General features: G+C 38.7%; 2 protein-coding genes across 4 annotated transcripts in view; one reads left to right on the forward strand and one right to left on the reverse strand.

Moving 5' to 3' along the window:
* The window catches only part of LOC132142782 (protocadherin Fat 4-like), a 66,286-nt gene extending 44,330 nt beyond the window's left edge, over positions 1–21,956 (forward strand). Inside the window, exons 1-28 of one of the 3 annotated variants that reach the window (XM_059552900.1) lie at positions 11,491–11,647; positions 11,941–12,009; positions 12,203–12,366; positions 12,487–12,531; positions 12,643–12,732; positions 12,807–12,896; positions 13,180–13,287; positions 13,569–13,682; positions 13,773–13,866; positions 14,120–14,232; positions 14,348–14,521; positions 14,628–14,756; positions 14,885–15,040; positions 15,202–15,382; positions 15,503–15,633; positions 16,156–17,106; positions 17,730–17,855; positions 17,954–18,205; positions 18,290–18,388; positions 18,628–18,800; positions 18,941–19,089; positions 19,371–19,678; positions 20,017–20,127; positions 20,237–20,428; positions 20,554–20,648; positions 21,022–21,186; positions 21,305–21,499; positions 21,611–21,955. In XM_059552900.1, the coding sequence (XP_059408883.1) occupies positions 11,569–11,647; positions 11,941–12,009; positions 12,203–12,366; positions 12,487–12,531; positions 12,643–12,732; positions 12,807–12,896; positions 13,180–13,287; positions 13,569–13,682; positions 13,773–13,866; positions 14,120–14,232; positions 14,348–14,521; positions 14,628–14,756; positions 14,885–15,040; positions 15,202–15,382; positions 15,503–15,633; positions 16,156–17,106; positions 17,730–17,855; positions 17,954–18,205; positions 18,290–18,388; positions 18,628–18,800; positions 18,941–19,089; positions 19,371–19,678; positions 20,017–20,127; positions 20,237–20,428; positions 20,554–20,648; positions 21,022–21,186; positions 21,305–21,499; positions 21,611–21,713 (4,656 nt within the window). In that variant the 5' untranslated portion in view covers positions 11,491–11,568 and the 3' untranslated portion in view covers positions 21,714–21,955. Of the gene's footprint in view, positions 1–11,490; positions 11,648–11,940; positions 12,010–12,202; positions 12,367–12,486; positions 12,532–12,642; positions 12,733–12,806; positions 12,897–13,179; positions 13,288–13,568; positions 13,683–13,772; positions 13,867–14,119; positions 14,233–14,347; positions 14,522–14,627; positions 14,757–14,884; positions 15,041–15,201; positions 15,383–15,502; positions 15,634–16,155; positions 17,107–17,729; positions 17,856–17,953; positions 18,206–18,289; positions 18,389–18,627; positions 18,801–18,940; positions 19,090–19,370; positions 19,679–20,016; positions 20,128–20,236; positions 20,429–20,553; positions 20,649–21,021; positions 21,187–21,304; positions 21,500–21,610 lie in introns of those variants that run through there. The other 2 variants (XM_059552897.1, XM_059552899.1) reach the window with 2 other exon arrangements.
* A 989-nt stretch (positions 21,957–22,945) lies between these two features.
* LOC132142784 (ubiquitin carboxyl-terminal hydrolase 34-like) overlaps positions 22,946–27,749 on the reverse strand; it is a 46,412-nt gene continuing 41,608 nt past the window's right edge. The window contains exons 71-77 of the mRNA XM_059552902.1: positions 27,568–27,692; positions 27,363–27,486; positions 27,197–27,276; positions 26,144–26,284; positions 25,691–25,837; positions 25,423–25,579; positions 22,946–24,644 (exon numbers count right to left, since the gene is read on the reverse strand). Coding sequence (XP_059408885.1) covers positions 23,983–24,644; positions 25,423–25,579; positions 25,691–25,837; positions 26,144–26,284; positions 27,197–27,276; positions 27,363–27,486; positions 27,568–27,692 — 1,436 coding nt within the window. The 3' untranslated portion in view covers positions 22,946–23,982. The remainder of the gene's footprint in view (positions 24,645–25,422; positions 25,580–25,690; positions 25,838–26,143; positions 26,285–27,196; positions 27,277–27,362; positions 27,487–27,567; positions 27,693–27,749) is intronic.

Consider the following 27,749-nt stretch of genomic DNA (forward strand, 5'->3'; position numbering starts at 1 on the left):
TTGAAATTTGAAAATGTTTCTTTCCAACTATTATACATCTAGCATTGCTTTTAGCAGAAACACTCTTTTATTTAATTTTTAGGTTAGGTTTACTTAGTTGCAGGATAGCACATTTTGGTGTGACAGTGCAGAAGTTCAATTGGAGTAAATTGAATCATTTATAATTCCTAAATGATCTTTAAACTAGGCTGTTTCCTGACCTAAATCATATATTTTTTCTGGGTACAAATGATGACAACATATCCTGAAGAAAAAAATATATATATGCAGAAATATTAAATATTGTTTTAATATTATTTTAATGAACAGCACAGTCTGACACAAGGTACCAATTGTTCAATTATAAGTTTATACAAAAATGTAAATGCGTACATAAATAACAAAATTACAGAAATAACAAAGTGCCTTAATGGACAAACACCCTTAGTTAAGAGTCACACAGGTTTCACAACCAATGACCCCATTACCATTCAATCATAGGGGTATCCCTCTAAAAACACTCAGCAAAGTACTCTGAGTGAACAACAGAGCGGCACTCATCCACCAACAAGATCTCCAAGCTGTAACACACAGAAAACAGTCACAATTTGAATCTTCAGAATGGATTTCTCAAGCATATAATGTATGAGATATAATAATTAATCCCTGTGTGTTGTCACATGCCAAGAAACACCAGTCATCACAATGTACTAGCTGACTTTATGTCAATTCAAGCACCTTATTATTTCACCTTGTAAGAACATGTTGAAAATGGAATTTGCCATAGCAAGTGTTATGGTTACATTGCTAATATTAAAGAAAAAAAATTGTTGCTCTCAAATAGGTAAAAAGTAATTTTATACTTCAGGTTCATAGAGCCAAGAGAATAGCTGAAAATAAGCAAGAATGATTGAAAATTTGCATAACACAGTTGTTAGGAATGGCTAAAATAAGCAGGTTTTGATTGTAATTAATTGACAACATTAACAAACAGCTTACTAAATAAGCAAAACAATCCCCAAAATACTATTAATTCCATAAAATGCACTATAATATGTATTTATTTTCATTTCTATTTTATATATTATTATATCTAGCATGTATTGACACTATTAGCAAAATTAAAATGTCATAAAAACATTTTGAACTTACATCTTCTTCAAATCAGAGGGGTTCACTATAGGTTTAGGTGGCCTGTTACATAAGAAGATAGAATCATTAATGTAAATACTGGATTAAAAAATCTCTTTGCAGATTCAATATTGAGTTATAAACACATATATATTGAATACAATTATTTATTTATTTATATTTAAAACACTCTTCACAGTTAAAATAAGAAGCATGGGGTTATGTAAATTAGTTTATTTGAGCTCATGTGTACTTACATGCTGTTCATCAGGGTCTTCAGACAAGTAATGTCATTTGTGATATCATCATCATTTAAAGCTTTGGTTAGAAAAAATGTTAAAAGATAAATGAGCTTTCGTTGGTTCATTCACATTCTAAGTGAAAACATTCAGGTATACCTTATTTGCAATTTTTAGCACATTCCTCAACAGACTTACCAGTGCATTTTATGTTGCAAATATTGAGAGATGGCACCTTGTCAGAATCACAGGCCCACCGATCACTGAGCTGAAACAGTCCATACAAGCGTTCGACTACAGGCCATTTAGGCTCCTTCTCCCTAAAGAGAGGACCGTTGGGATGGTTAAAAAAAGGAATGTGACGCCGGCGTCTGTGGGTGTTCGAGGCATTTCTTGGGGTAGGTCTTAAAGGAGAGATTGTAGGGGGCCCTGGGTTGTAGTTTGTGGCGGGTTGTATGACGGGTCTTGTGGTGGGTCTTGTGGTGGAGCTTGAGGTGGAGCTTGAGGTGGAGACTGTGGTGGAGGCTGAAGTGGAGCTTGTGGTGGACCTTGAGGTGGAGCCTGTGGTGGGGGTAGAAGTGGAGCTTGAGGTGGAGACTGTGGTGGGAGTAGATTTGGAGCTTGAGGTGGAGACTGTGGTGGGGGTTGAAGTGGAGCTTGAGGTGGAGACTGTGTTGGGGGTTGAAGTGGAGCTTGAGGTGGAGCCTGTGGTGGCGGTAGAAGTGGAGCTTGTGGTGGAGCTTGAGGTGGAGACTGTGGTGGGAGTAGATTTGGAGCTTGAGGTGGAGACTGTGGTGGGGGTTGAAGTGGAGCTTGAGGTGGAGACTGTGGTGGGGGTTGAAGTGGAGCTTGAGGTGGAGCCTGTGGTGGGGGTAGAAGTGGAGCTTGAGGTGGAGCCTGTGGTGGGGGTAGAAGTGGAGCTTGAGGTGGAGTCTGTGGTGGGGGTAGAAGTGGAGCTTGAGGTGGAGACTGTGGTGGGGGTTGAATTGGAGCTTGTGGTGGAGCTTGAGGTTGAGCCTGTGGTGGGGTAGAGGTGGAGCTTGAGGTGGAGCCTGTGGTGGGGGTTGAAGTGGAGCTTGTGGTAGAGCTTGAGGTGGAGCCTGTCGTGGGGGTTGAAGTGGAGATTGTGGTAGAGCTTGAGGTGGAGCCTGTGGTGGGGGTAGAAGTGGAGCTTGACGTGGAGCCTGTGGTGGGGGTTGAAGTGGAGCTTGTGATAGAGCTTGAGGTGGAGCCTGTGGTGGGGGTTGAAGTGGAGATTGTGGTAGAGCTTGAGGTGGAGCCTGTGGTGGAATCTGTGGTGGGAGTTGAAGTAGAGCTTGAGGTGGAGCCTGTGGTGGGGGTTGAAGTGGAGCTTGAGGTGGGGGTTGAAGTGGAGATTGTGGTAGAGCTTGAGGTGGAGCCTGTGGTGAAATCTGTGGTGGGGGTTGAAGTGGAGCTTGAGGTAGAGCCTGTGGTGGGGGTTGAAGTGGAGCTTGAGGTGGAGCCTGTGGTGGGGGTTGAAGTGGAGTTTGAGGTGGAGCCTGTGGTGGAGCTTGTGGGAGAACCTGAGGTGGACCTTGAGGCGGAGCCTGTGGTGAAGTCCGTGGTGGGGGTTGAAGTGGAGCTTGAGGTGGAGTCTGTGGTGGGGGATAAAGGGGAGCTTGTGGTAGAGCTTGAGGTGGAGCCTGTGGTGGGGGTTAAAGCTGAGCTTGAGGTGGAGCCTGTGGTGGAGGTTGAAGTGGAGCTTGAGTTGGAGCCTGTGGTGGAGTCTGTGGTGGAGCTTGTGGGAGAGCCTGAGGTGGAGTTTGTGGTGGGGGTTGAAGTGGAGTTTGTGGGAGAGCCTGTGGTGGAGCCTGTAGTGGAGCCTGTGGTGGAGCTTGAGGTGGAGCCTATGGTGGGGGTTGAAGTGGAGCTTGTGGTGGAGCTTGAGGTGGAGCCTGTCGGGGGGGTTGAAGTGAAGCTTGTGGGAGAACTTGAGGTGGAGCCTGTGGTGGGGGTTGAAGTGGAGCTTGTGGTGGAGCTTGAGGTGGAGCCTGTGGTGGGGGTTGAAGTGGAGCTTGTGGTGGAGCTTGAGGTGGAGCCTGTCGGGGGGGTTGAAGTTAAGCTTGTGGGAGAACTTGAGGTGGAGCCTGTGGTGGGGGTTGAAGTGGAGCTTGTGGTGGAGCTTGAGGTGGAGCCTGTGGTGATTGTTGAAGTGGAGCTTGTGGTTGATCTTGTAGTGGACCCTGTGGTGGAGACTGTAGTTGGTCTTGTGGTGGAGCCTGTGGTTGAGCCTGTGGTTGGTCTTGTGGTGGAGCCCGTGGTGGAGCCTGTATTAGGTCTTGTGGTGGAGCCTGTGGTTGGTGTTGTGGTGGAGCTTGTGGTTGGTCTTGTGGTGAAGCCTGTGGTGGAGCCCGTGGTAGGTCTTGTGGTTGAGCTTGTGGTGGAGCCCATGGTTGGACTTATGGTGGAGCCTGTGGTTGATTTTATAGTGGAGCCTGTGGTTGGTCTTGTGGTGAAGCCTGTGGTTGGTGTTGTGGTAGAGCTTGTGGTGAAGCCTGTGGTGGAGCCTATGGTTGGTCTTGTGGTAAAGCCTGTGGTTGGTGTTGTGGTAGAGCTTGTGGTGAAGCCTGTGGTGGAGCCTATGGTTGGTCTTGTGGTGGAGCCTGTGGTTGGTGTTGTGGTGGAGCCTATGGTTGGTCTTGTGGTGGAGCCTGTGGTTGGTGTTGTGGTGGAGCCTGTGGTTGGTGTTGTGGTGGAGCCTGTGGTTGGTCTTGCAGTGAAGCCTGTGGTTGGTATTATGGTGGAGCCTGTGGTTGGTCTTGTGGTGGAGCCTGTTGTTGGTATTGTGGTGGGTCTTGAAGTGGAAAATGTGGTGGTACCTATTGTGGGACTTGATGTAGGCTTTGAGGTGGTGCTTGAAGTGGAAATGGTTGGCCTTGAAGTGAAGCTTGAAGTAGGCTTCATGGTGGAGGTGGATGACTGAGGTGGGGCCTCATCAGGATTGTCCCCTTCATAGTAGAGGCTGATGGTTTTCATGAAGTTGGTGTTAAAGCCAGAGGCTTTCGCCTTGCAGACAACTGCCTCAAAAAGGAAAAGAAAAACATATGGATGAAGGTAATGAACCTCTTAGCCGGTTATGTTACATGGAAATATAGCCTCCTGAAGACTGAGAGAGAAATAAGGGAATCTGAAAGAGAAGTAACTCTATTACTCACGTCTAGCGACAAGATCTTTTGTGCTCAATTTTTCTCCCATGACCTTAATGTCATGAAACTGTGCTGCCTCCAGCTTGGCCTTCATCTCACATTTACTCATAATCCGTCCCTCAGTCACACTGGACACCAACAGAACCAGAGGCAACACGGCCAGCATCTTCACTGAGAGAACACTCTTCATCTCTCTCTGCTCTGTAATCTTGAGATTAAACACATAGGAGAGTGAAATCACAGATAAATATGATCATTTTACTAGGCTTCTCATACTTACTGAAGTACATTTATATTTAAGTCGGCATGCAATTTGAAAAAAAAAATGATGACATAAAAATAGCTTCTCATTTTAGTTCTAAACTTGCAAAAATACCTGTAACATTGATTACAATGATAAATTAAGTATATTTATCTTTTATAGACAACCCTGCATTCATACAGAGAAAAGAACCATATTAAACTGAGTCGTACCATTACTGTTGTTGGAGGTACAGATGAATGAGAGTCTTCAAATGTTCCTCAGTCTTCACTGTCTTCTGTATGTGATCCATCAGACTTATATATGTTTGAATTTCCTCCACCTTGCAGTTGCACCCGCACTTTTGATTCATCCCACCATTGTTGAAATTTGTTTCTTTTAAAATGTTCTACAGAAGGATCGGCTCTCTCTAATAAGTTTTGGTTCCTCCCAAAGTTTCTTCTTCATCCACCCAACCCAACCCAACCGTTTAAGGGAGTTTTAAGGCACTATATTTTGTAAAAAAAGAACAGCTCTGGCAGGTTTTATTACATGAGCTCCTTAATTCTGCTTTACTGTTGAGGTTTGGTTGAGTAAAAACATGCATATCCATAGCAATATATCCAGTTAAAACAGGCAGGAAATTGATCTTGTACCACTGGACATCTGAACTTCACTGCTCCATTAATAGAGGTCCAAAATCAAAATAAGAGATCAGCCTTTAGCTTTTACTTATTATTTGTTGGAAGGTTTTTTTGGGGGGGTGGATCTGTTATCAGGGCGTAAGGCATGTAAACCCTTAATAAACAGATCTTCTTTGTTTCATCTTATTTTTTGCTCAAGGCACTGTCAATTTAATAGCTCTTTCTAGAAACTGACAACACTTTTGACAGATTCAAACAACACAATAAACATTAATGACGTTCATAAAAACCTCCTGGGACAGCAGAGCATTTCTATCCTCTTTAGATGGCATCTTAAATTGACATCATAGATTTTATAGACAAAAAAGTACTGATGTATGTTTTATAGCAACTGTTTTGGTAATTTAGTAATTTGTATTGACTCATTTTCTAACTGTTTTTTTATCAGTAAATATCTTAAGTAAGCAGAGTATGATTTTCCTTAATGCAATATGAGTATGTTTTCAGCTATTTCTGTAAAATATTACAGAAATTAATATAAAACAGAATGTAAACCAATGCTTCTTAAAACTATAGTGACAAAACAAACAGTACAATTAAAAATAAGTGAATAGAAATAAAGGTGTGGTAGTTTGGAACTGATAAGAGTTGGACGAGGTTTTGCGAGCTCAAGACGTCATATTCATTTGGCCAAATCATTAAGTACATTTTTATAACTTATAGGTAAGTAATAATATTTTGTAACTGATACAGAACTTAATAGGTTGCCAGTGCAGAGCCTGTAAAATTAAGTGAAAATGAAAGTCGTGACATTTGTCAAGTATGGTAACCCATACTCAGAATTTGTGCTCTGCATTTAACTCATCCAAGTGCACACACACAGCAGTGAGAAGTGAACACACACTTGGAGCAGTGGGCAGCTATAGACCCAGCGCCCGGGGGCCAAATGAGAAGAGAGCGCTGTTCATTCACTCCCTCCTGCCAGCACCGAGACTCAAACCGGCAACCTTCTGGTAACTTGTCCGGCTCTCTAACCATTAGGCCACAGGACTCTAGCCACTGCATTTTGGACTATCTGTAGCTTGTTTACTGAAGATGTAGGACAACCACCTAGTAGTGCATTACAATAGTCCAGTCTAGAGGTCATGAATGCATGAACTATCTATTCTGCATCAGAAACAGATAACATGTTTTGTAGCTTGACAATGATTCTAAGACGGAAGAATGCTGTTTTTGTAGCATGGAAAATATGGTTTTCAAAAGACAAGTTGCTGTCTAATATAATGCCCAGATTTTTTACTGAAGAGGAAGTTCCAGTACATCAGTCTAGTTGCAAATTGTAATCTACAAGATTCTGATCCTAATTTAATAGGAAAAAAGTATTAGTTATCCAATCTTTTACATCTTTAACATACTCTGTTAGCTTAGATAATTTAGAAGTTTCATCTAGTCTTGTTGATATATATAAACTTAACTAAACTATAATCCTGTATTTTGTAACTATAAAATGTATATTGAAAATAGCAGATGACCTATGATAGATCCTTGTGGCACTCCATATTTTACTGGTGATAAATGAGATGACTCCCCATTTAATTAAACAAAGTTGTAGCGATCGGACAGGTAGGATCTAAACCATCTTAGCCTGCCAAAAAGCCTGCCTTGAATACCTGTATAGTTTTGTAATCAATCTATGAGTATGTCATGAACTGGTGTCGAACACAGCACTAAAATCAAGTAAAACAAGCAATGAGGTGCAGCCTTGATCTGACGCAAGAAGCAAGTAATTTGTAATTTTAACAAGTGCCGTTTCTGTGCTATGGTGGGGACTGAAACTGACTGAAATTCTTCATACAGATCATTTTTTTTGCAGGAAGAAGCACAATTGAGCAGAAACAACTTTTTCAAAAATTTTAGACATAATTGGAAGATTTGAAATGGGTCTGTACTTGGATGCACTACTTCCACACAGATTCTGAAGTGCACATTCGATTTTGGTTATGCAGAAAGAATAAGTGAGGGCCGCATTCGAAACACTGCAATGTGACGTTTCAAGAGCTTTATGAATCTTAAGTTACAAATCAGTGCTTCCGAGCACTTTGTAGAACATCATTTAACATATTTTGCTGTGCAAAGAGAAGAGCAAAATAAAAGCTCTCTGAAGTTCTGATTCACAAAAAGATTTGTAAAGCTCTAAACATCCATATAATAACACGATAAAACATCTCTCAAACATTACAGTGATTTTTTAAAGTGGGAATTACAGATTGTTTCAATCTGTCAAATTTTTTAAATGTAATGTTATTTTTAAAAAGTAGAATTCATATTAAAAAACACAGCTAAGACTGTTAAAAACACAGCTAAACACAGTTAAGATATAACATTCCTGTGCACAAACAGGAGAGCATGGTGCTTGCAAAACCGTGGTCATGAGATTGATTCCCAAGGAAGACAAAAACTGCCAAATGCAAAAATGTAAATAAAAATAAAGTTTTAATTCAATTTAAATAAAATGTCATTTTTGTAAATATTTTTCAAATATAGCATCTGTGTCTTTAAATCACATTTGGCATGTATTAAAAACTAAGAAAATTTTACAATTTGTTATGTTATAGATATTTAAATTAGTTAAATTTTCAGGTAACTTGTGAAATAAGTTCTAAAAGAACTTTCCCGAAGTGACCAATGCATTTACCTTTTAATAACGGTATCATAAAAAGACCCTTAATTAAGGAATTTGGTTGCTTTGTTTTTGTTTGTTACTTTCGATGACACTCATTGTTTGTATTCTGAAAATGGTGTAATAATTCTTATTTGTCTTATTTAATAAACTGTGAGTTAAGTCTGTTTATAAAAGACCCATAATAATATTATGACAAAGTAACTATGTGTTGCATCTACACACAACTGCTGTGACTGGTTTGAAACCCACTTTGGATCTTCGACTTTATCTTCAGAATATAAGCATGATCACTTGAGGTTTTTCATGAAAACAAAGGCTGATTACACACAAACACATTTATACACAAAAATGAACACTAAAGTTCATTAAGTTTTCTATGAGCTGTGTTTGGCAGTAACTAGTTACTGTAGTAATATTACTTTTTACAAGATCAATACTTAAAACACATTTTGGCCACACAAATATAACCCTTTATGTCTTCTCTATCCATGCACAGGTAGGACAACTGTCAGGCGTCACTCCTGAAGCCATAAAAGCTCAAGATGGTGACACGGGCATCAACAAACCTGTAGTTTACAGAATAACAGCAGGTACTGTTAACAGAAGATTTACAACACACCTATATGACATACGCCCTAATCTGAACAATAAATAATAATGAAATGTACTCATAATCGTACATTATGTTTCTAATAACAACAAAGCATTAACTGATATTTTCCGTTTCTGTTTACGCAATTAACTACTTAACGACCGGTCGTTAAAGGTCGTTTGCGGTTTGATATTCAGATTTCTTTTGGCTATAAATACGCAGTGCGCTGTCATAGACATGCAAATAATACCGAATATCATTCTCCATGATTTGTGAATTCAGGGGACGCTGTCCTTTGGGTCGAACTCAGGGTTTTCTTTTCGTAGCAACTCTTAATTTTATAATGCCTATAGCTCCAAAAGTTGGACACTCGGCAGGGGTCGAAATTGGGCACAACACCGGTGTCATCTTCACCAGCTTAATCTGTGAATTTTTTTAACAGCAAAGTTCTTGTCCGTAAACCCCTTGGTAAGTGCGCTATAAGGAATGTGAAAGAAAGGCGTTCTTCATGTTCACCAATAAACACGCAGACTCCTGGAATAAAAAATGTTTTAGGCCAACTTTCATTTTATCGCGTGGCCGATATGACAACGTGGTTATGAACTATCTCTAAACAGTGCAACCAAGCCCATCATAATCTGTGTGTGTGTGCATGTGTATACGAGAGAGAGAGAGAGAGAGAGAGTGTGCAGGGCTGTTTCTAGCCAATTTGCCCCAGGTGAAATCCCTATTGTCATAGTAACAGCACTAATTTGTGGAGATTCAGCGCACTGTGAGTTCCACAAATCTGAATGCATTATTTGTAAACTGACTGTTAAGATAAACATTTTGCACAATTTATTAGCTGTAATATCATTGTGTTGAGACTAGATGGCTGTTTGCCCTATGTAACAATCCCTAGTGGCTAAGACATTGCACATAAATCACACATAAATTAATTGTAGGCTATTACATTGGATTTCGATACATGTTTAGATATTATCACTGGCTACTTTTTGTAATTATCTGTCAATTTATTTTTGTTGTTGTTTCTTTAAACATTGATTTAAAGTGTCAGTTATTACATTATTATTTCAGTCAACCCAATAAAACACTTTGTTATCGTAAACTACATATAAAAGCCAGATCATTGGCACAAAAGCCATCATTGCAGCTACTTAATCCTTTGCTACTCATTAATGTGAGAACTTCCCTTTTAAATAAAGTGACGCTCAGCCCTCTATATGAATGATGCTGCTCCCATCTATAGACAGTAAAATATTTAGGTTAAGTGCTGTTAGAAGTGATTTAAATGATTCAGCATTCCGACACCTCTGTAAGGATACATTCAACTCAACAAAGCAGTTTAATAAAGTATGACTTGATCTTGTGAATTAGCAAATTTACTATACTAACATTTTTTTATTGGCTGTTAAAGTGTATCATGACACACTGATCCTTTAAAAATGCATTGGCGCAAAAAATGGTGTGCTCTTTAATTACTGTACCAATGTTTTAAATTGGCCTTTGAACTGACAGAGCCCATTGATGAGCGCTACAAATGAAAACTTTGCACGTAGCTATCAGGCAGCATTTGACAGTGCTCTGATCCAATGGCATCGTCAGATTGACAGTCCTCTCGCCTTTGCCTAGAAACACCAGTGTGTGTGTGTGTGTGTGTGTGTGTGTGTGTGAAAGAGGGAGTGAGTGAGAGAGCGAGAGAGAGAGATATGACTCATTGGTTTACTGTAAAGGTGATAAATTAATTAACTACTTTCCTTAAATATATAATAAGTAAAACATTTAGTCCAGGAAATAATATAAAGTAACATATTAAATTATAATTTGTCTTGACTGTATAGCCTACTGTTCATCAGCATGTTAATCCATACAGACTTCTGCAATATTTGACTGATATATTTATGTTTCTTTGATTCTCTCTTTACCTTGTGTCTAATCAGATCATTGGTTCATCCCTGTTTGACTCACAGTCAGAAACATTCTCAGTATTTGCCTTTGAATTTGTCATAGCCAATAATGTAACTGAAATGTTGATGTAATATATTTATGTGACACTGGTTCTGATAAATAAGGATCATAAGCAGTGATAAGATCATCTTTGTTGGCAGTAGTAATAAATAGATTTGGAGTTACACAGCAGTGCAGGGTGTCAATTATTCATTGTTTTATGTATCTTTACAGCCTTTTCAATTGCAGGCCAAAGTCCAGCATAAAGGTCTTTAGATTTATGAGTGCTTATTATTTAGTAAGGAATAATGTACTGTTCATTATTGCAAAATAAACCCTGACAGGATGGTCGCATCCCAGATCATCCTAAAGGGGTTTGTTTTACTATGATGAGCAGTTTACTGTTCAGTATTCCCATTATTACCCTGAGTACAAATTATTCCATTATATTCCATGCTTTTATTCCAAGAAAGCAAGCACAGAGTGATATGAAAGACATAAATCACAGCATGTGAAATTAGTTGCCGGACAACAGCCATTGATACAGTTCACTGATCATTTGACATCATGTTGCGACTGACCAATCAGAATGAAGTATTCCAGAAGGCTGTATAATAATAAACAAGAATAGATACGAGTGACTGAAACCATTGCATGAGAAGAAATGGTAGAATGATATCTATTAAAGTCTGATATCAAAGGTTAAAAATCTTAGATATCGTTATATAAACTTGTAACATTATATTATTTCTGTACAGTCCCTCCCACATCAATCCTGCATTACTGGCCCTTTATGAAGCACCTTTGATACCTGTTTACAGCAGAGGCCATAACTGTTTATGACATACAATAAAGAACAGCTCCAAGAGAGATGTTACAGAAGGAACAGTCATTCTCTTCACTGCCAGGCTTCATAACACAAGCTGCACTGGCTGTGAATTAAAGATGGCCTTGTTTTCAATGTCTTTATATTCTTTATTTATTTTAGTTTTTCTGCATGTTCATGGTGTATGGAGTGATACTGGTAAGTCAGATTTATATCTGTCTAATGAAGTCAAATGCTTGTCACGACTTAATAAGAAGTTATATAATTTAATATTAGTATAACAGTAAGTGATACAATGACTTTTGACCAAGAAATATTCATTTTGCAACCAGATAATATGTGGATTTGATTTAGAATATCAGCAAAAACATAGAAAATAAAAATGTTGGCCGATTTTTATAATGTCATGTTTTTCAGAGTGATTTGATTCTGTTGTAGTACTGAATGTAGGCTTTCAGCTGTCGATTAAGTGTTACTTGTTGCTGTTCAAGCTTCCTCACAGATAAACTGTGCATCTGGAAGTGATATCCAAGTCGGGAGCTTCCAGGAGGGATATGTAGGTGAGATATGCTGACATGACCTTAACTGAATAGTCTACAATATTTCATGTGTCTTTTTTTACTTTTGCAAGCAAACTTTTGTATTGTTATTATAGTCTGTGGTAACTTAAAATGCTGTTGATGGCTATGTGATTATTTATTATTTGATTGTATGTTAGAATATATCTGAATGTGTATTTGATCTGGTTTACAGGAGATGTAGAAGTTATCACTAATATCGGACCTGATGATCGTCTGGTGTTGGGGATTCATATCTTTCCTATTGGTTTGGAATTTCTGGACATGATTTACTCTGATGGAGACCCAACCGCTATTATACGGACCAAAAAACCCCTGGATGCTGATGAACTAAAGGAGGTTTGTTCCATTCTCCCTGATTCATTGAGTTGGTTTAGTATCAGTTAGTCTTTACCCATTCTCACATAGTTGATTGTGTTGCATTTTATTTGTTCACTCTTTGTGTTTTATTTCTTCTAGAATGGAGAGAAATTATATTATTCAGTCAACTGCTCAAACACAGGGGTATGTTTGTTTACACACTAACTTCATCAAATCATTCACTGAGACCGATTTTATATAAATAAAGAATCAGCTAATAAACCTTGACTATAAAGTCTTCATTGTTCATTTCAGCTGAGAAACATCCGAACATTAGACGTTCAGGACGTCAATGACAACCCTCCGATCTTCCAGAGCAAAACATACAGCGCCACAGTGTCAGAGGTGTGTATAATGTCACGTCTTTACACAGCTGTCGAGTCCTCACATCTCTTAGTAAACGGTGTCTTTTGCTGCAGACGAAGAGTGTGGGATCAGATGTGCTCAGGGTGATAGCTGCAGATGCAGATGTGTCTCCAGAAAACAACAGAATTACATATTCTATACTCGTGAGTCTAAACTGAATCTTACATATTTGATATGTTACCAGAAAACTGCATTATTTGTATCAGTAACTAAATATAATTCCTCCGAGTAAAATTTCCGGTAGGGCTGTCAATTAATTCAAATATTTAATTATGATAGGGGTTTTTATCTATCGTTACAGTTTTGAAGAATGCAGATATTTTTAAGAAAAGCAAATACTGTGTTTAATTATTTAGTAAGCTCAGTTTCTATTTAAGAATTTATCCATGTGCTCATTTTAATGCATCTCTTCTCCTCTATGAACAGCCTCCAGTACCGGATGAATTTGAAGTGAGACAGGACGGTAACATCCAGCTAAAACAACGTCTGAACTACAACAATGTTCAACAATACACCTTCACTGTGGAAGCCAAAGTAAAGAAAAAAACTCTGACATCAAACCAGTCCTGCATCCATATCACTTTGATCACTAAACTTCAAAGTACCGCTTTAGTAGTCTATTCTTTTAAAGAAACAGTCCACACAAAAAGAAAAACTCATGGAACCCCAAAAAAGATTTTAGAAAAGAATGTCCAAGCTGCTTTTTTTACAGTGAAAGTTGATGGGGACCACGAATACATGATGAAATTTTCATTTACAGATGAACAATTTTTTCTTATTTTAAGGTAGTAACACAACATTATGTTTCTTCACAGGATATAGGAGAACTCAGTGACACCGCAACAGTTACAATAACGGTTGAAGATTATGACAATCTAAACCCTTATTTTGATCACAGTCTGTATAAAGCATCCTTTAAGGAAAACCAGGTAAATAATGTCAGAGAACAAGATCAATGCTTAAAACACACATTTGACCACACAAATATAACCCTTTATGTCTTCTCTATCCATTCACAGGTAGGACAACTGTCAGACGTCACTCCTGAGGCCATAAAAGCTCAAGATGGTGACACGGGCATCAACCAACCTGTAGTTTACAGAATAACAGCAGGTTAACAGAAGATTTACAACACACCTACATGACATATATCCTAATCTGAACAACATCCTCCACCTGTTCCCAAATATAGTTTCTCAATAAATCTGGGAGGGCTAGAGATGAAAGTCTCATTTTAAATCTGATAATATGAAGGAATGTAAAATGCCACTAAAAATAGTCAAGCATCGTAAAATGGAATTGACAAAATGAGTGCTTTATAGTTTCTGATAATAACAAAGCACATACATCCACATTTTTGTTCCAGTCGTTCCTAATGAATATCAGAGCAACTTCAATATTGATGAAAGTACTGGGGTCATCTCAGTGACATCAGGACTAGACAGAGAGGAATATGAGCAGACAACAGTTTACATACAGGTATAAGACATCTCTAAATGCATTCGATTCTTAAAGATTAGGCCGATGTAATCAATCTGAAGAGGTTTTAGTATTTTGATTGCTCGTGTTTTCTAATCATTAAATCCCGAAATAGGCAACTCAGCAGGATGATGCCAGTAAAACAGCGAATGCTGTGGTTACCATCACCATTGAGGACGAGAATGACAATTCACCGAAATTTGACCAGGATCAATACACAGTGCCTATTCCAGAAAATTCACCACAGGGCCAGTTTGTGCTTCAGACAATAGTCACTGACCGAGACCTGGTACTGTTCCTCAAAAAAAAAAAAAAAAACTCACTGTCTGATTGAAAACAATAATAAAAAAAAAAAATTGATACACAAACTTACAAAGTGACCTCTTTCCCCCTAGGGAGGATTCAGTGGAACACTGCAGATTATTCCAGACTCCGTCCCTTTTTCCATCAACCCTGATGGAACTATTCTGGTGAAAAGTTCTGCAGACCTAGACAGAGAGACCACAGAAAGCTTCAGTTTTCAAGTAACAATAAGGCTCATTTCATCATTAGATATCACTATGATTTTTGTGCAATGAAGAATTATAATGTGATCACATTGGTTTCAAGTTCCACTGTATAGAAAGCATGCCATACTGTATATTTTTTTAAGGTTGAAGCACAAGAAAAGCCTCCTTCCACCAACAAAGCAACAGCAGAAGTGACCATTGTCCTCCTGGATGAGAATGACAACAGTCCACAATTTACAACTTCCAAGTATGAGGGCAAAGTTTTCAGCAACCAGACTGTTGGAATGCAGGTTGTCAAGGTGATGAATCATTGTTTTGTTGAGTCATTTAAATGTTTTCCAGTCAAGTCAATATTTTAGTACATTTTTAGAGGAACCATAATGTCATAAGATGACTACTATACCATAAACCTTGGAGAGAAGTTGTATACTAACTAAACATACATAAACTTTCATGTAAGGTTGAAGCAACAGATCGGGATGAAGGTCCAAATGGGGAAATCAGCTACTCCATTGAGTTTGGAAATGAGAAAGGTCATTTTGAAATCAATGAGAATGATGGAGAGATTACACTAGTTAAAGAAATCACCCTGGTGGACAATAAAATCTTTGAATTTGCACTCTATGTGACTGCAAAAGATGGTAAGTTTTCATATCTACCTATTTTGGAAGACATTTGATGGAGGCATATATATTATGTGTGTGTGTGAATACTTTACTTTTGGCTTTAAAACCACTGCACTTTCTTTTCATACCATTAAGGGGGTACCATTAGCAGATCAACTTCTGCGATGGTGAATGTCAAGGCACCTGGAGAGTCTCATCCTCAGTTCCTTCGGGACACCTACCAGGGACAAGTAGAGGAGGATCAGGCAGATGCAGACATCGTGAAGGTCCTTACAGCACAAACAGTTTCCTTATAAGATCTTCTTTCAGGAGACGCTGTACTGTGACTGATGTAAAAGCCTTTGATGACCATAATTACAATCATCAAAATAAATTAAAACAAAGAAATATTTAAACCAAACTTGGTACATTAATTTATGGACTCAATATGAGGACACATACAAAAAATGGCAGCGTGTGGCAAGTTGATGGCGCTATAATAGGAAAAACATGAATTTGGCTGTAACGTTGGATTCCTTGGTCCAATCAACTTGAAAGTTTGCATATGTCAAAGCTTAAACCAGAGTCTACAAGGACAGTAACATACCTCAATTCCTAGTCTTAAAGTTATTCGACAGCTTTGTGTGAAGAACAGACTGAAAGAGTCATTATATACTGAAAATCAGAAGATTTGGAAAATAGCATGCATTCCTTAAAATGTTAATAAATTTTGAGTTCTCACATACAGTAAAAATGGAAATCTGGCAAATGGTCTAATCATGGACCAATGTGAACTCTTTTGTTTACAGGTTGACTTCCTGTCCCTTGATCCTATGGTTTCTGTCATGTTAAGCGTTGAGAATGAAACCGACAAGTTCTCCATAAACCAGGACACAGGTGTTCTCTCGACCAAAGTCAAACTAGACTTTGAGGAGAAGAGCAGCTACACTGTGCAGGTGTCGATATCAGATGGAACTCACCGGGATGTGGCATCAGTCCTGGTTGAGGTGCTGGACATCAATGACAACAGTCCAGAGTTCGAAATCCACCCTGCAACTGTCCCAATACCAGAGGATCACACGGTGGGAGATGATGTAACCTCCGTAACAGCCACTGATGCCGATTCAGGGTTTAATAGTGAAGTGCGCTATACTCTCATGGGAGGTGTTGGGAAATTTAGTATTGACCAAGAAACAGGAGTGATAACCCTAGCAGCTCCCCTTGACAGGGAGACCCAAGATGAGTACCGCTTAGTGATCACTGCACAAGATCAGGGTCGCCCGTCACGCTCCACAACCACCACTCTGGACATCTCCGTGACTGACATCAACGACAATGCTCCCATATTTTCCAAACAACACTATGAGACCAAAGTGTCCGAGCATGCTGAAGTTGGAACAAGTGTCATTGACATCATGGCGACAGACAAAGATGACGGTGAAAATGCTATCGTTACTTATCACATCGTCAAACAAGAGCCTTCTTCAACACCATTTGTCTTTACCATTGATGAAGAGTCTGGCTCTATAAGCCTAGCTGGAAAGCTGGATTATGGCGAAGCTAAGCAGTACAGTCTAGAGGTGGAGGGACGAGATGGAGGAAACCCTGTTCTCAATGGCAGTACTTTGGTAACTGTGTGGGTTGAGGACGTAAACGATAAAGCTCCTGTGTTCAGTAAGGACCAGTATGACATGTCCATCTATGAAAACTCTGCAGGTGGAACTGCTCTGGAATCTTTGGAAGTTTCAGATGAGGATGCGGTAAGAAAAGTAGACGCTAGACCTCTTCCCTAAAGTCTAGTAACAACCAAGAAGTTAGTTATCAACTCAAAACACAAGCAACCATATAACAACACCCTTCTAGTATACACCATGTTAAGCAGTTGCAGAGGTGCTCCAACTCATTTTTCTTGCAGCTGCAACAATCAGCTACCTCCCAAACACGCTAGCATCAACTTAAAACTCAGTATCCTTCAGGGGTGCCGTACTGGGGGATGGTTAGGATGATTCCAAGGGCATTGATCAGATGGGGGGCCTGACACAACCCAAGCCTCACAGAATGCAATTTCTACCAAGGGTGCATGAGTCAATATGTTGTTCAGGAGGCCCAGGAACCATAGCAGTGCCCCTGAACATCTTAACCATACTAGTGACAATTTGACAGAACTTCCCACCAATTACTCAGAAAATTTTAGGAACAGCTTAGTCATGGAAGAATAAAAGGCATATGTAACATTCCAGTCTCTCTACAAACTGCACATGTATTTGAAATACAAAAGACCTAAACAACTTTCAAATTCACCTTGTAAATTTATAGCTTTGTCAAGCCAACATACCAAGTTTGTTTTGATGCATTTACCTTTTCTTGTTTTCTTTCCAATCAGGATGGATTCTCTAAAGGTCAGTTTATCATGGACAGTGATACGTTCTTTATCAGCAATCAAGGATTAATATCACTCAAGAGCGATGCCACCTTGGATAGAGAAACTACAGACAAATACAATGTTGAGGTACAAAACCATCACATTCATCTCTTGAACCCAACTATAATCAAAATGTTCAGGATAAATACTCATTCAAAGTGGGATACTTGCATTGTCCTCTTTAGGTAATAGCTGTAGACCAGCCTGTTGATGGTTTAAGCTCCACAGCTCAGGTCACCATCACTGTTCTGGACGTCAACGACAACAACCCACAATTCCTTCCTCTCCCAGAGCCCATAGAGATTCAGGAAGGTGTGTACACTCCCTCATCACCTGGAGACGTGTGCTTAATCTCAGCCACAGACTCCGACATTGGAGATAATGGACGTGTCACCATGACTCTTTCTTCTTACAGCAATATCTTCAGCTTCAAAGATGTGAGGAACTAAACCTATGACAGAGCATTGTCAGTTGTTCGATCCTTCTTGTTAATATTATATTTATTTGCTTTTCCCCTTTAGGATGGGACTCTACTAGCAATTGAGGAGCTGGATCGAGAGACACAAGATGTTTATGATTTGGTCGTTGTTGCTGTGGATCATGGGAGCCCACAGGGAACTGTAATTTCCTTTTCTTTGTAGAATTAACATGATCAAAGTCCAGGTAGTGGTTTTAATGTTGTGCAGGTGATCAACCAGACTAAGATGCTATTAACTAAGCACCGTGGATTCAACTTTGTTTCAATATTCAAACCTCTGGATACCTGATACTAATTACAATACTTAAGTTAGATATACATTGCAAATATGGGCTTTTGGTCTGTACTAGAAAAGGGTTGCTTATGTTTATTTTTTTCTAGAACATCACCACAGTGAGGGTCAGTATCACAGACATCAATGACAATGCTCCAGTCTTCAGCTCTGACACCTACAGCAGAAGCGTTGTGGTTAAAGACGCCAAGGTTGGAGAAGTGCTGCTGACGCTCTCTGCCACAGATAAAGATGCCGGATCAAACGCAATCATTAGCTACAGGTAAGGTCAAGACTTTCATACTTATAATTAAGCTTCCATTTAGAAGTGCCAAATTCTTCATGATTAATAATATAAAAACACACTTACCTACAGTACGTCACCTATCTTAAGGCAGATGCATGAATGTTGTCTTTCTGTAGTTTCTCTGAAGCGTCTTCCATGGTTGCACTGGATGCTGAAACAGGAGACATCACTTTGACCTCTGACCTAAGTGAGGTCATAGAAGACACGCTACTAACCCTTACTGCTACAGCGACAGATCATGGAACACCAGCACAGTCTGATGAAGGTTTGGGTCTGGTTTGCATAATTCCTCTGAATTATTCCTGAATTATTTATAAATTGTGCACGCGATTTCCTAATTTGTTCGCTCGATTTGCTAAATCCTGTGCACGATTTAGCAAATTGAGGGAACGCAATAGTAATCATGTGCACGTTTTAGTACATTGAGGGAACAAATTAGTAAATTGTGTGTACAATTGATTTATTTTTTCTTGCATGTCATGTGCGGGTCTCCATACAAACATGATCCAATGAACGTCAAAACTAACATCTTTCTTCTCTCTGTAGCCGAAGTCTTGATCTACTTCCAAATTTCCTCTATCTCTGAGAGTGTGGCTTTTGAGAACTCCTCCTACAACTTCAAAATTAAGGAGAATGAACCTGAGGCCACAATAGTAGGCAAAGTCAAGGCCTTACCAGGGAGTCCAGTGGTTACAGTCAGCTATAACATGAAGACACATGAGGATGTCTTCTCTGTGGATGAGGAAGGAACCATAAAAGCTCTCAGACCACTGGACAAGGAGGAAGAGGAGTGGAACATCCTCACAATAGAGGCCATAGACTCCAGAACTCCTCCAAACACTGCAGAGACAACGGTACTCTTCTATCTACAAACTCAGGCCAGAAACAAACAACACAACTATGCAAACACCACTGGTAGATAGCTTAAATGCATATTGAGTAGTTGTCCTAGAAGACAACTCAGGGATACAGCACCTCTTGATGCAACACCGAGAATGCACAATGAACTTTTGTAGCAATATGAATTTCTTTCTGACAAATGTAAGAATGCAATGACAAGTTTGTGCAACTGGATTAAGTTTGTGTTCACATACTTGTGTAGAATGTGTTTCGGGCCTAAGTTTTGATGTTCCAACACATTAAAGGCAAATTATATATAGTAGCACTTGACTTACTCTCCTTTAATTTTCAGGTGAGTGTTCAGGTTGAGAATGTAAATGAGGCTCCTGTGTTTGACACTGAAATATACAAGGCAGAAATTTTCAGTATCACTCCATACAAATTCCCTATAGTGAAGCTCCAGGTGAGTGAATCTCAGTTATAAATGCAATGAATGTACACACACTGATTGTAATCGTTTTTTTTTCTGGGAGGGGGTTACCTAAGTGGTTGAAATGTCGTGTGTCCCTCAGGCATCAGACCCTGATGTTGGCGAGAGCTCAGATTTGGTGTATTCACTACTGGAGTCCACATCTCTGGTGGAAGTGGAGGCAAACACTGGTCAGATCTATGTACTGGATGCATCTAGTGTTGGCAACGGTCTGTTCACTTTACAAGTTAAAGCCACTGATAAACATGGACTGTTCACGACTACAAAACTTGAGGTAAGAAGAAATAGTCAGAGGGAGAAAAAAAAATAGAATGCTTTTTCCAATTACCAAAGGCATTTTGACTGAGAACTGTGAAAACTGTAAAGATGAAAACAAGCTCTTGTGTCTTCCACCAACAGTTCACAGTGAAAGAAAGTGAAAGTGACAACGTCGTGGTCCTCTCTTTAAACCAGCCTGTGTTCACAGTGGAGAAGAAGATACCAGAGATTGAAGAGTAGGAGAATCTCATTTCTTAACCTACTTTGCATGGGGACAGAAGGGAAATGTAATCATTGGAATTTGTGTTTTTAGACCGAGAGTAATGTTCGTCCAAATTGATCACCCATTTTGTCACTATTTGTTCCCTATCACGTTATTCCAATGCAGACTTTTCACTGAAAGACAAAAGGAAAGCGGGGGTTTTTTTTTTACAGTGACCATGGGCCTATCAAGCTTCAAAAAGATACAATAATATAGTCCGTATGCATAATTGTAAATCCCGCACGGGGGTGTGTGTGGGGGGGCGGGGGTGTTGGAGTTGGTTCTTTTCAGTAAACTTGTTGCAGTTCACAGATCATACTGAATGTTTTCATGGTGTTTTTTCTCAGTTCCATGAAGACAGCTTTAGGTTTGACTGTGAAAGTCCTCACTGTGAGAGCTCAAGATGGGATTGAGATGCGCACCATTCTCCGAGAATCTACAGCCAAGACTTACATCAGCTTCATTGCCATGGACTCCAGTGGTGCTGTCGTCGAAGCCACGGAAGTCAAAGAGTAAGTTACAATACATTCATTCAATATTTTTTTTAAGCCTACTTGGTTTCCACTGAAGCAAAAGTCTATGTAATTTAGATGCGAGTTTGAGGGATCTGAATTGTGTCGACTCCCACAGGAAACTGCAGAGTAATCACAACACTTTAAAAGTAGAACTGGAGAAAGTGTTTGGTTCCGATTTGGAGTTCAAAGTGGAGGATGGTTCTGGAAACAATTCTGAGGATTCCAGTCAAGTGGCAGTCATCGCACTCGGTGTTCTGCTGGCTATAAGCATTGTGGGACTTATAATTCTGACAACGGTCTTTCTCGTTAGGTAACATATTGTTGGTTACTGATTAAACTGCATGTTGACTTTGAACGAAGGACTACTAACTTTTTTCCAAAGGTAAAAATATTTATATAACATTACTTTTTTCTGCTTCAGGAATAAGAAAATGAAGTACGTGGATTCTGACAAAGAGAACTTCAATATTGGAAGAACCAATATCAGATCAAGTATTGACAGTAGTTTTCAATTTTCCAGGTAAATATCATCATATTCTCAAAGAGCAGATGCCGAGATACACTCACACATTTTAAAAAATTTGAGCTCAAATACAAAATGTGCATCAGTTTTGTTCCGAGATGTTTGACTAAACAGGTTTCTTCTGTTGATAGGAAAAAAGAAGCCAAAGAGGTAAAGCACTCAATTCAGAATTAGAATTTAGCCAGTATTGTGGAACTGAAAAACTTGCATTTACAGATGCATATTACAAATTTTGTTTTTCAGGTTGAGTTCAGTAACACGGAAAATAATACGGATTTGAAAACTGGAAACAGCATCTCTGCCCTATGAGACATCCTGATGGATCATAAGACTTCATGAGTTTTAAAATAAATTCTGACAGTTAAATCTGCATTTTAAGGCAATTCCAAAAGATACAAGCTAATCCCATAATGCATTTGGACAAGACAGAGTGAAATGTTGACTATAAATATACTTCTTTCAGTTAATAATGAAAAATTGTCAATTTTACTCAACATGTTATGCCTGTAGAGTGTGCAATATCAGTCACTTCCAGGTTCCATTTCAGTTAAGATGCTTAAACTCACCCTTTTTTGGAAAGAGCAAAAATCTTCTTTGTATACGTTTTTCTTTTCTTTTAAGTAATATGTTTGTTCAACTGCCTTACATTTTGATAACAAAGGGAGCTCCCAAAGCCTGCTCACAAATAACAGAAGGCTTTTGCACTTTAACTGGCTTAACTGGTATTAAAACGCTTTTAATTTGTATCTTTGATGTAAATACCTTTTTAGAATGGTTAAAATAAAAATAAAAATTTCTTAACCGAAGTGTGTGTGTGTATTTATCACAGGTCGATCCACAACTGAGACTTTTGCATTTTAACCCAGCACACTTTCAACCAGTGCTTTGGGCTGTGCTCAGAAAAGCATACTAGCACTGTACTGTTTTTTTTTTTAATCCGACCTGAATGCCAAATGTTGAGGCATTTACGCTAAAAATTTCATTATAAAATATAAAAACCAGTAATAATTTCTGAAATGAAAACAAAAATGTATTTAAATTTGCTTCTGGTAAACAATGCAATATGCTACCATTTGAAATGTTTATTGTTGCATTTACAGAAAAAAAAGTAGGAAATATGCAGTGAACACTATAGTATGCTGTACACTAGTATTCTATTCCAAACACAGCCATCAGCCACTAGTTACACTCGGCAGAAAGAAAAAAAAAAAAAAAATAACCTCACAACCTGCATTTTGGACTTGATTCATAATTAAATCATTAAAATTTTATTAAGTTATATCCTATATTAAAATAAATCAAAACAAAGAGAGAAATCAAATACAGAGAACGCAAAAATGACATCCGATAGATTATGGAATGTATTTCGGTAAATAAAATAGAGCTCCAACTGTTCCATCAAATGTGCAATATTCCGGGCACAAATGTTCTGAGCCTGAAAAGAGCACCGTGAGTTTCTATATACACAACGTAGGTATATACACAGTAGATTTATATATACAGTATATAGCGCTTGAATGGATATATACTGTATACATACAGCTTACAGAAATATATATATATATATATATATAATATTTATATATATATATATATATATATATATATATATATATATATATATTATATTTATATATATATATATATATATATATTTTTTTTTTTTTTTTAACCATCTAATTTACAAAGCCAGGCAACATCTAGAAGATTCTTTACAGAATCAAGGTTCTTGTGGTTCGTTCTTTCTTTTCAATATACAAAGTAAACATAGTTTTTGATATCCACCACAGAGGAAAAAACAAAAACAAAAAAACAGCAAGGCCTTCTCAGCCACACATCTAAGTACAAAACTGGCACAGAAGACAATCGTAATAACAATAATAATAATACACGTGAATAAAAACAAATTAAATTATGCACTGATGGGACTAAAACATTGTAAACCTTTTCCCTGTTTCACTGCAGCCTCAAAAACAAACCACTTCAAAACAAAGAAACCAACAAAATCACAGTTTAAAAAAGAAAAAAAAACTGCCCTTTGACAAAAATACACTCCAGTTGGTTTTTTCGTTCTGTACAATTAATTCAGAGCTCAGTTTTCTGGAACCGGAAAACAGAACTTTTTGTGTTGCAACCCAAAACAGATAAAGAGCGAGGCCAAAGGGCGAAAAAAAAAAGTTGCACTTCAATTACTCTTAAAAAGACGAAACTGAACAGCATGGCGAACGTGAAAATGTGAAATACGAAAAAGGAGGGACACGATAGTAACGTCACAAAGCTGGGGGGCGTGCCCCTCCTTTCCCGATCGAAAGTTTGGCAACAACAGCGATCGTGGCCTCAACTGTGCGTGAAAGCATCTCCAGGGCATCCTGTGCAGGGGCGTGGCCACACCCACCTGACTCCGCCTCCTGAAGCGAGCAGCTCCGCCCCTCGGCAGCATCAGGCAGGCTGGAGAGTAAAAGCACCGAGTCAGCAGAGGAGGAGGAGGAGGAGGAAGTGGAGGGCACTTCCTCTCGCTCTTGCTCCGCCTCCTGTGCTTCCTTCCGCCCATCTTCCTCTTCTTCCTCCTCTCTTCCAACTATCTGCGGTGGAGGTTCATCCGATCGGCCAAACGCTTCAGGAAGGGAGGAGGAGGATGATGATGAAGAAGATGAAGAAGATGAAGACGAAACATCCATTTTCTTCTCCTCGAGGGACGCGCTGTCAGGAGAGGGAGGGTCATTTTCCACTCCTGGGTCGATGAGGGAGGAGTCTCGGGTTTCGGTGTCTGAAGTGCTGGTGGGCGTTAACGCCTCTCCTGGCTCCGCCTTCTGCTCTGAGCAGGGAGCCAATGAGGAGGAAGCAGACGGAGGACAGACGCTATCTGCCGGCCGATCTTCAGCACTGCTGCTCACCCGCCGGCGCTTCACTGGAGTGACTCCTTCCTCGTCCACTGCCAAACAGACAGAGATATCAAATGAAGCAACATGAACCCTGTGATGTCATCAACAAAAAGTGCACATTATGCATAACGCCCACTTAAAAATGCTTACATTTATCATTTAAAAATTATAGAATTTAGGATTGCTTTGTGTAATTAATGTTGTGTAATTAATGTTGTGTTTCAAAGTGTTTAAGCATTTTGAATTACTTGAAAAGTGCTCTGTTATTACTAATATTACATTTAAGCATCGATATCGCGATGAACGAATCCACAACAGTCACATTGCAGGATGTGTGATGTAGGCTGTCAAAGTTGATCCGTTATTCATTTTTACAATGACTTTTAGTCATTTGTAAGATGTTTTTACCCCCTAGCTGTTGCTACTATTTTATACTTATTTAAATAAATAATATATCATATTTTAAATAATTAAAAGCTGTGGTGTATAAGTCATGCATATTTCCTTTTTTTTAGCCTTAGAAGTTGCTACCGTTTTATAAATAAATATATATACAACAACAAAATTTACTTTGAGATATTTAATATTTATTTTATTTGAAAATAATAAAGTATTATTGTTATTAGTTTTTTTTTTTTACTTTATTATTATTTATAAATGTATGTTTTTAAAAAAAAAACATTCTCCCTTTTTGTACCCCTGGCCGTTGCTACCATTTAATAAATCAATAATTATTTAAAATAATGAATAAATAAATAAAATACTACTACTAATTGTTTTTATTTTTGCATGGCAGTGAAACATGCGTGTTTGTGTGTGCATTGACACCTTTGGCTTTGCGTTCCTTGGCCTCCATCTCTAATGTGGTGCGGTGCTGCAGACACTGTCTGCATTTGGACAGCAGCTCCTGTAGAGCCGGACCTAAAGCAGGATCCAGCTGCTGAGGGGCGTAAACCGACAGCACCAGCAGCAGCGCACGCAGATCCTTCAACAGAGACAGAGAGAGAGAGAGAGAGAGAGAGAGAGAGAGAGAGAGAGAGAGGGATGAATAAAGAGCCCCGGAGCGCTGGGTAACGTGAGGTGGAGCTGTACTGACTGCGTTCAGGAGGCTGCTGGTCTTGCTCATCTCTGCTCTCTGATTGGTCAGCTCAGGCTGCAGGCTGTGGTACTCGTTCAGTAGGTTGGTCACCAACACGTTGACGAGATTCGAGCAGCTCTGGCCTGATAACACCTGCACCTGCACCTAAACACACACACAAATCAACTTTTAAACAGCAGCAGGAGAAGCTCAATGTCAGAGAACAAAGAAACTTTTCAAAATGAACATAAATTGGGGGTAACTTGAATTGAACAAGGGTTAGCACCATGAGACACGGAACTAGCACCATTTCTGGGACAACAGTCATATATATTTTTGGTCACAGAATTGACCGATCAGAATCGAGTATTCAAGTGAGTTGTGTAATAACTCCAGGATAACATTAAACTAGGTGAAGATAAGCCATGATTACATAAAATCTGCGAGAGAAGTAGATGTGCATGTATTTACTTTATGTAAGAAGCAGGTGAGGAAGGAATAGGCGATGTTGTTGTTGAGGAAGTTTCTCTCGTCCATCAGGATGCATTTCATGTATTCTCCAAACGCTGGATCCTCACACAACAGCTTCACACACGACTGAGCCATCGCACACTGACAGAGACCAGAACACACACACATCTGACTCTCACTTCTGATTGGATGGAATAGCTTAGTTTTCATAAGTCTCTAAAATATAGTGTCGCTCATAAAAGGAATCCAACTGACATAAATAAATGTGTAATGGAAAATTACACTGTAATGCGTTTTAAAAATAATTACTTAATGTGTAATTATTGCGGTGTCTAATTTAAAGTGTCAGAGCACTTTGAAAAAGATGTTATTAATATGTACAAAAAATGTAGATTTTTGTAAATAAAATATATTTAAAAGTGAATAAAACAACAATATATTACCATAAATAGATATGAAATATTAGAGTAGTAAAGGAACAATTATAATAAATTATATATATATATATATATATATATATATATATATATATATATATATATATATATATAAATTATTAGTGTTATTACGATGTACTAAAAATATTGTATGTGATTATGGTAATATGTAACATTAAGAAATTCATTTTATTTACTTATTTATTTTTTTAAAAATATTATTATTATCATTATCATTATAAAGAGATAAAATATTTTTTTTTACTAAAATATAATAATTCAAAACCATGCATGATAGTAATTTTACCACAGTTTTATATTAAATTGATTATTATTAATAATAATTATTTTAAATTAAATTAAAATATTATTATTATCATCATTATAAATAGATACAATAAGTATTATTACTAAAATGAATAAATCAAAGCTAGGCATGACAGCAATTTTACCACAGTTTTGAAAGAGAATTTATTATTAATTTTTACTATTACTTCAAAGCTATGCATGATTCTGCCACAGTTTTAGACGCTCCTCATCTCATCATAACCTGTGGTAAAATCATTGTAACACACGACTTCCAGGGACTTCAGCACATGTGTTGAGGAGATTTTACCTGAGACTGAGAGAGTTCTGTCCATAGTTTTGGGAAGAGAGCCAGGTGTAGAGGAAGTCCTTCATATGCGATCAAAACACCTGCACACAGGTGAATAAACACCATCAGCACACGTGCACACACACACACACACACACTCAAGTTTTCGAGAGTGAAGCATCCTTACTGAGTTTCACCAGGGTCTCTGTGAACTTCTCACAGTTGATGGCAACTCGACAGAGCAGGTGGATGAACTGATGATAGGACAGGAAGTAGTCCAACAACATCCTGTCATACACCTCATCCTTACCCTAGAGGAAACACAAAACCCACTCGATGAATAACTAAAGCTCAGTGTGTGACAGGACTCATGTCTTGGGTCTCGTACACACCTTACTGGTCTCCACCATCGAGGGCAGCAGGCACATGTTGAGCTCCGGTCTGGGAGGACGAATGTTGTTCTTTCCACCCATCAGCTTGATATTCTCTCTACAGGGCAGGTACGGGCCAAACGACACTGCAAACACACACAGACAGTGTTACACATCATGATGATGATCAGTGCGGTGTGTGT

This window comes from Carassius carassius, chromosome 6 (assembly GCF_963082965.1).
Source record: "Carassius carassius chromosome 6, fCarCar2.1, whole genome shotgun sequence".
NCBI lineage: Eukaryota > Metazoa > Chordata > Actinopteri > Cypriniformes > Cyprinidae > Carassius > Carassius carassius.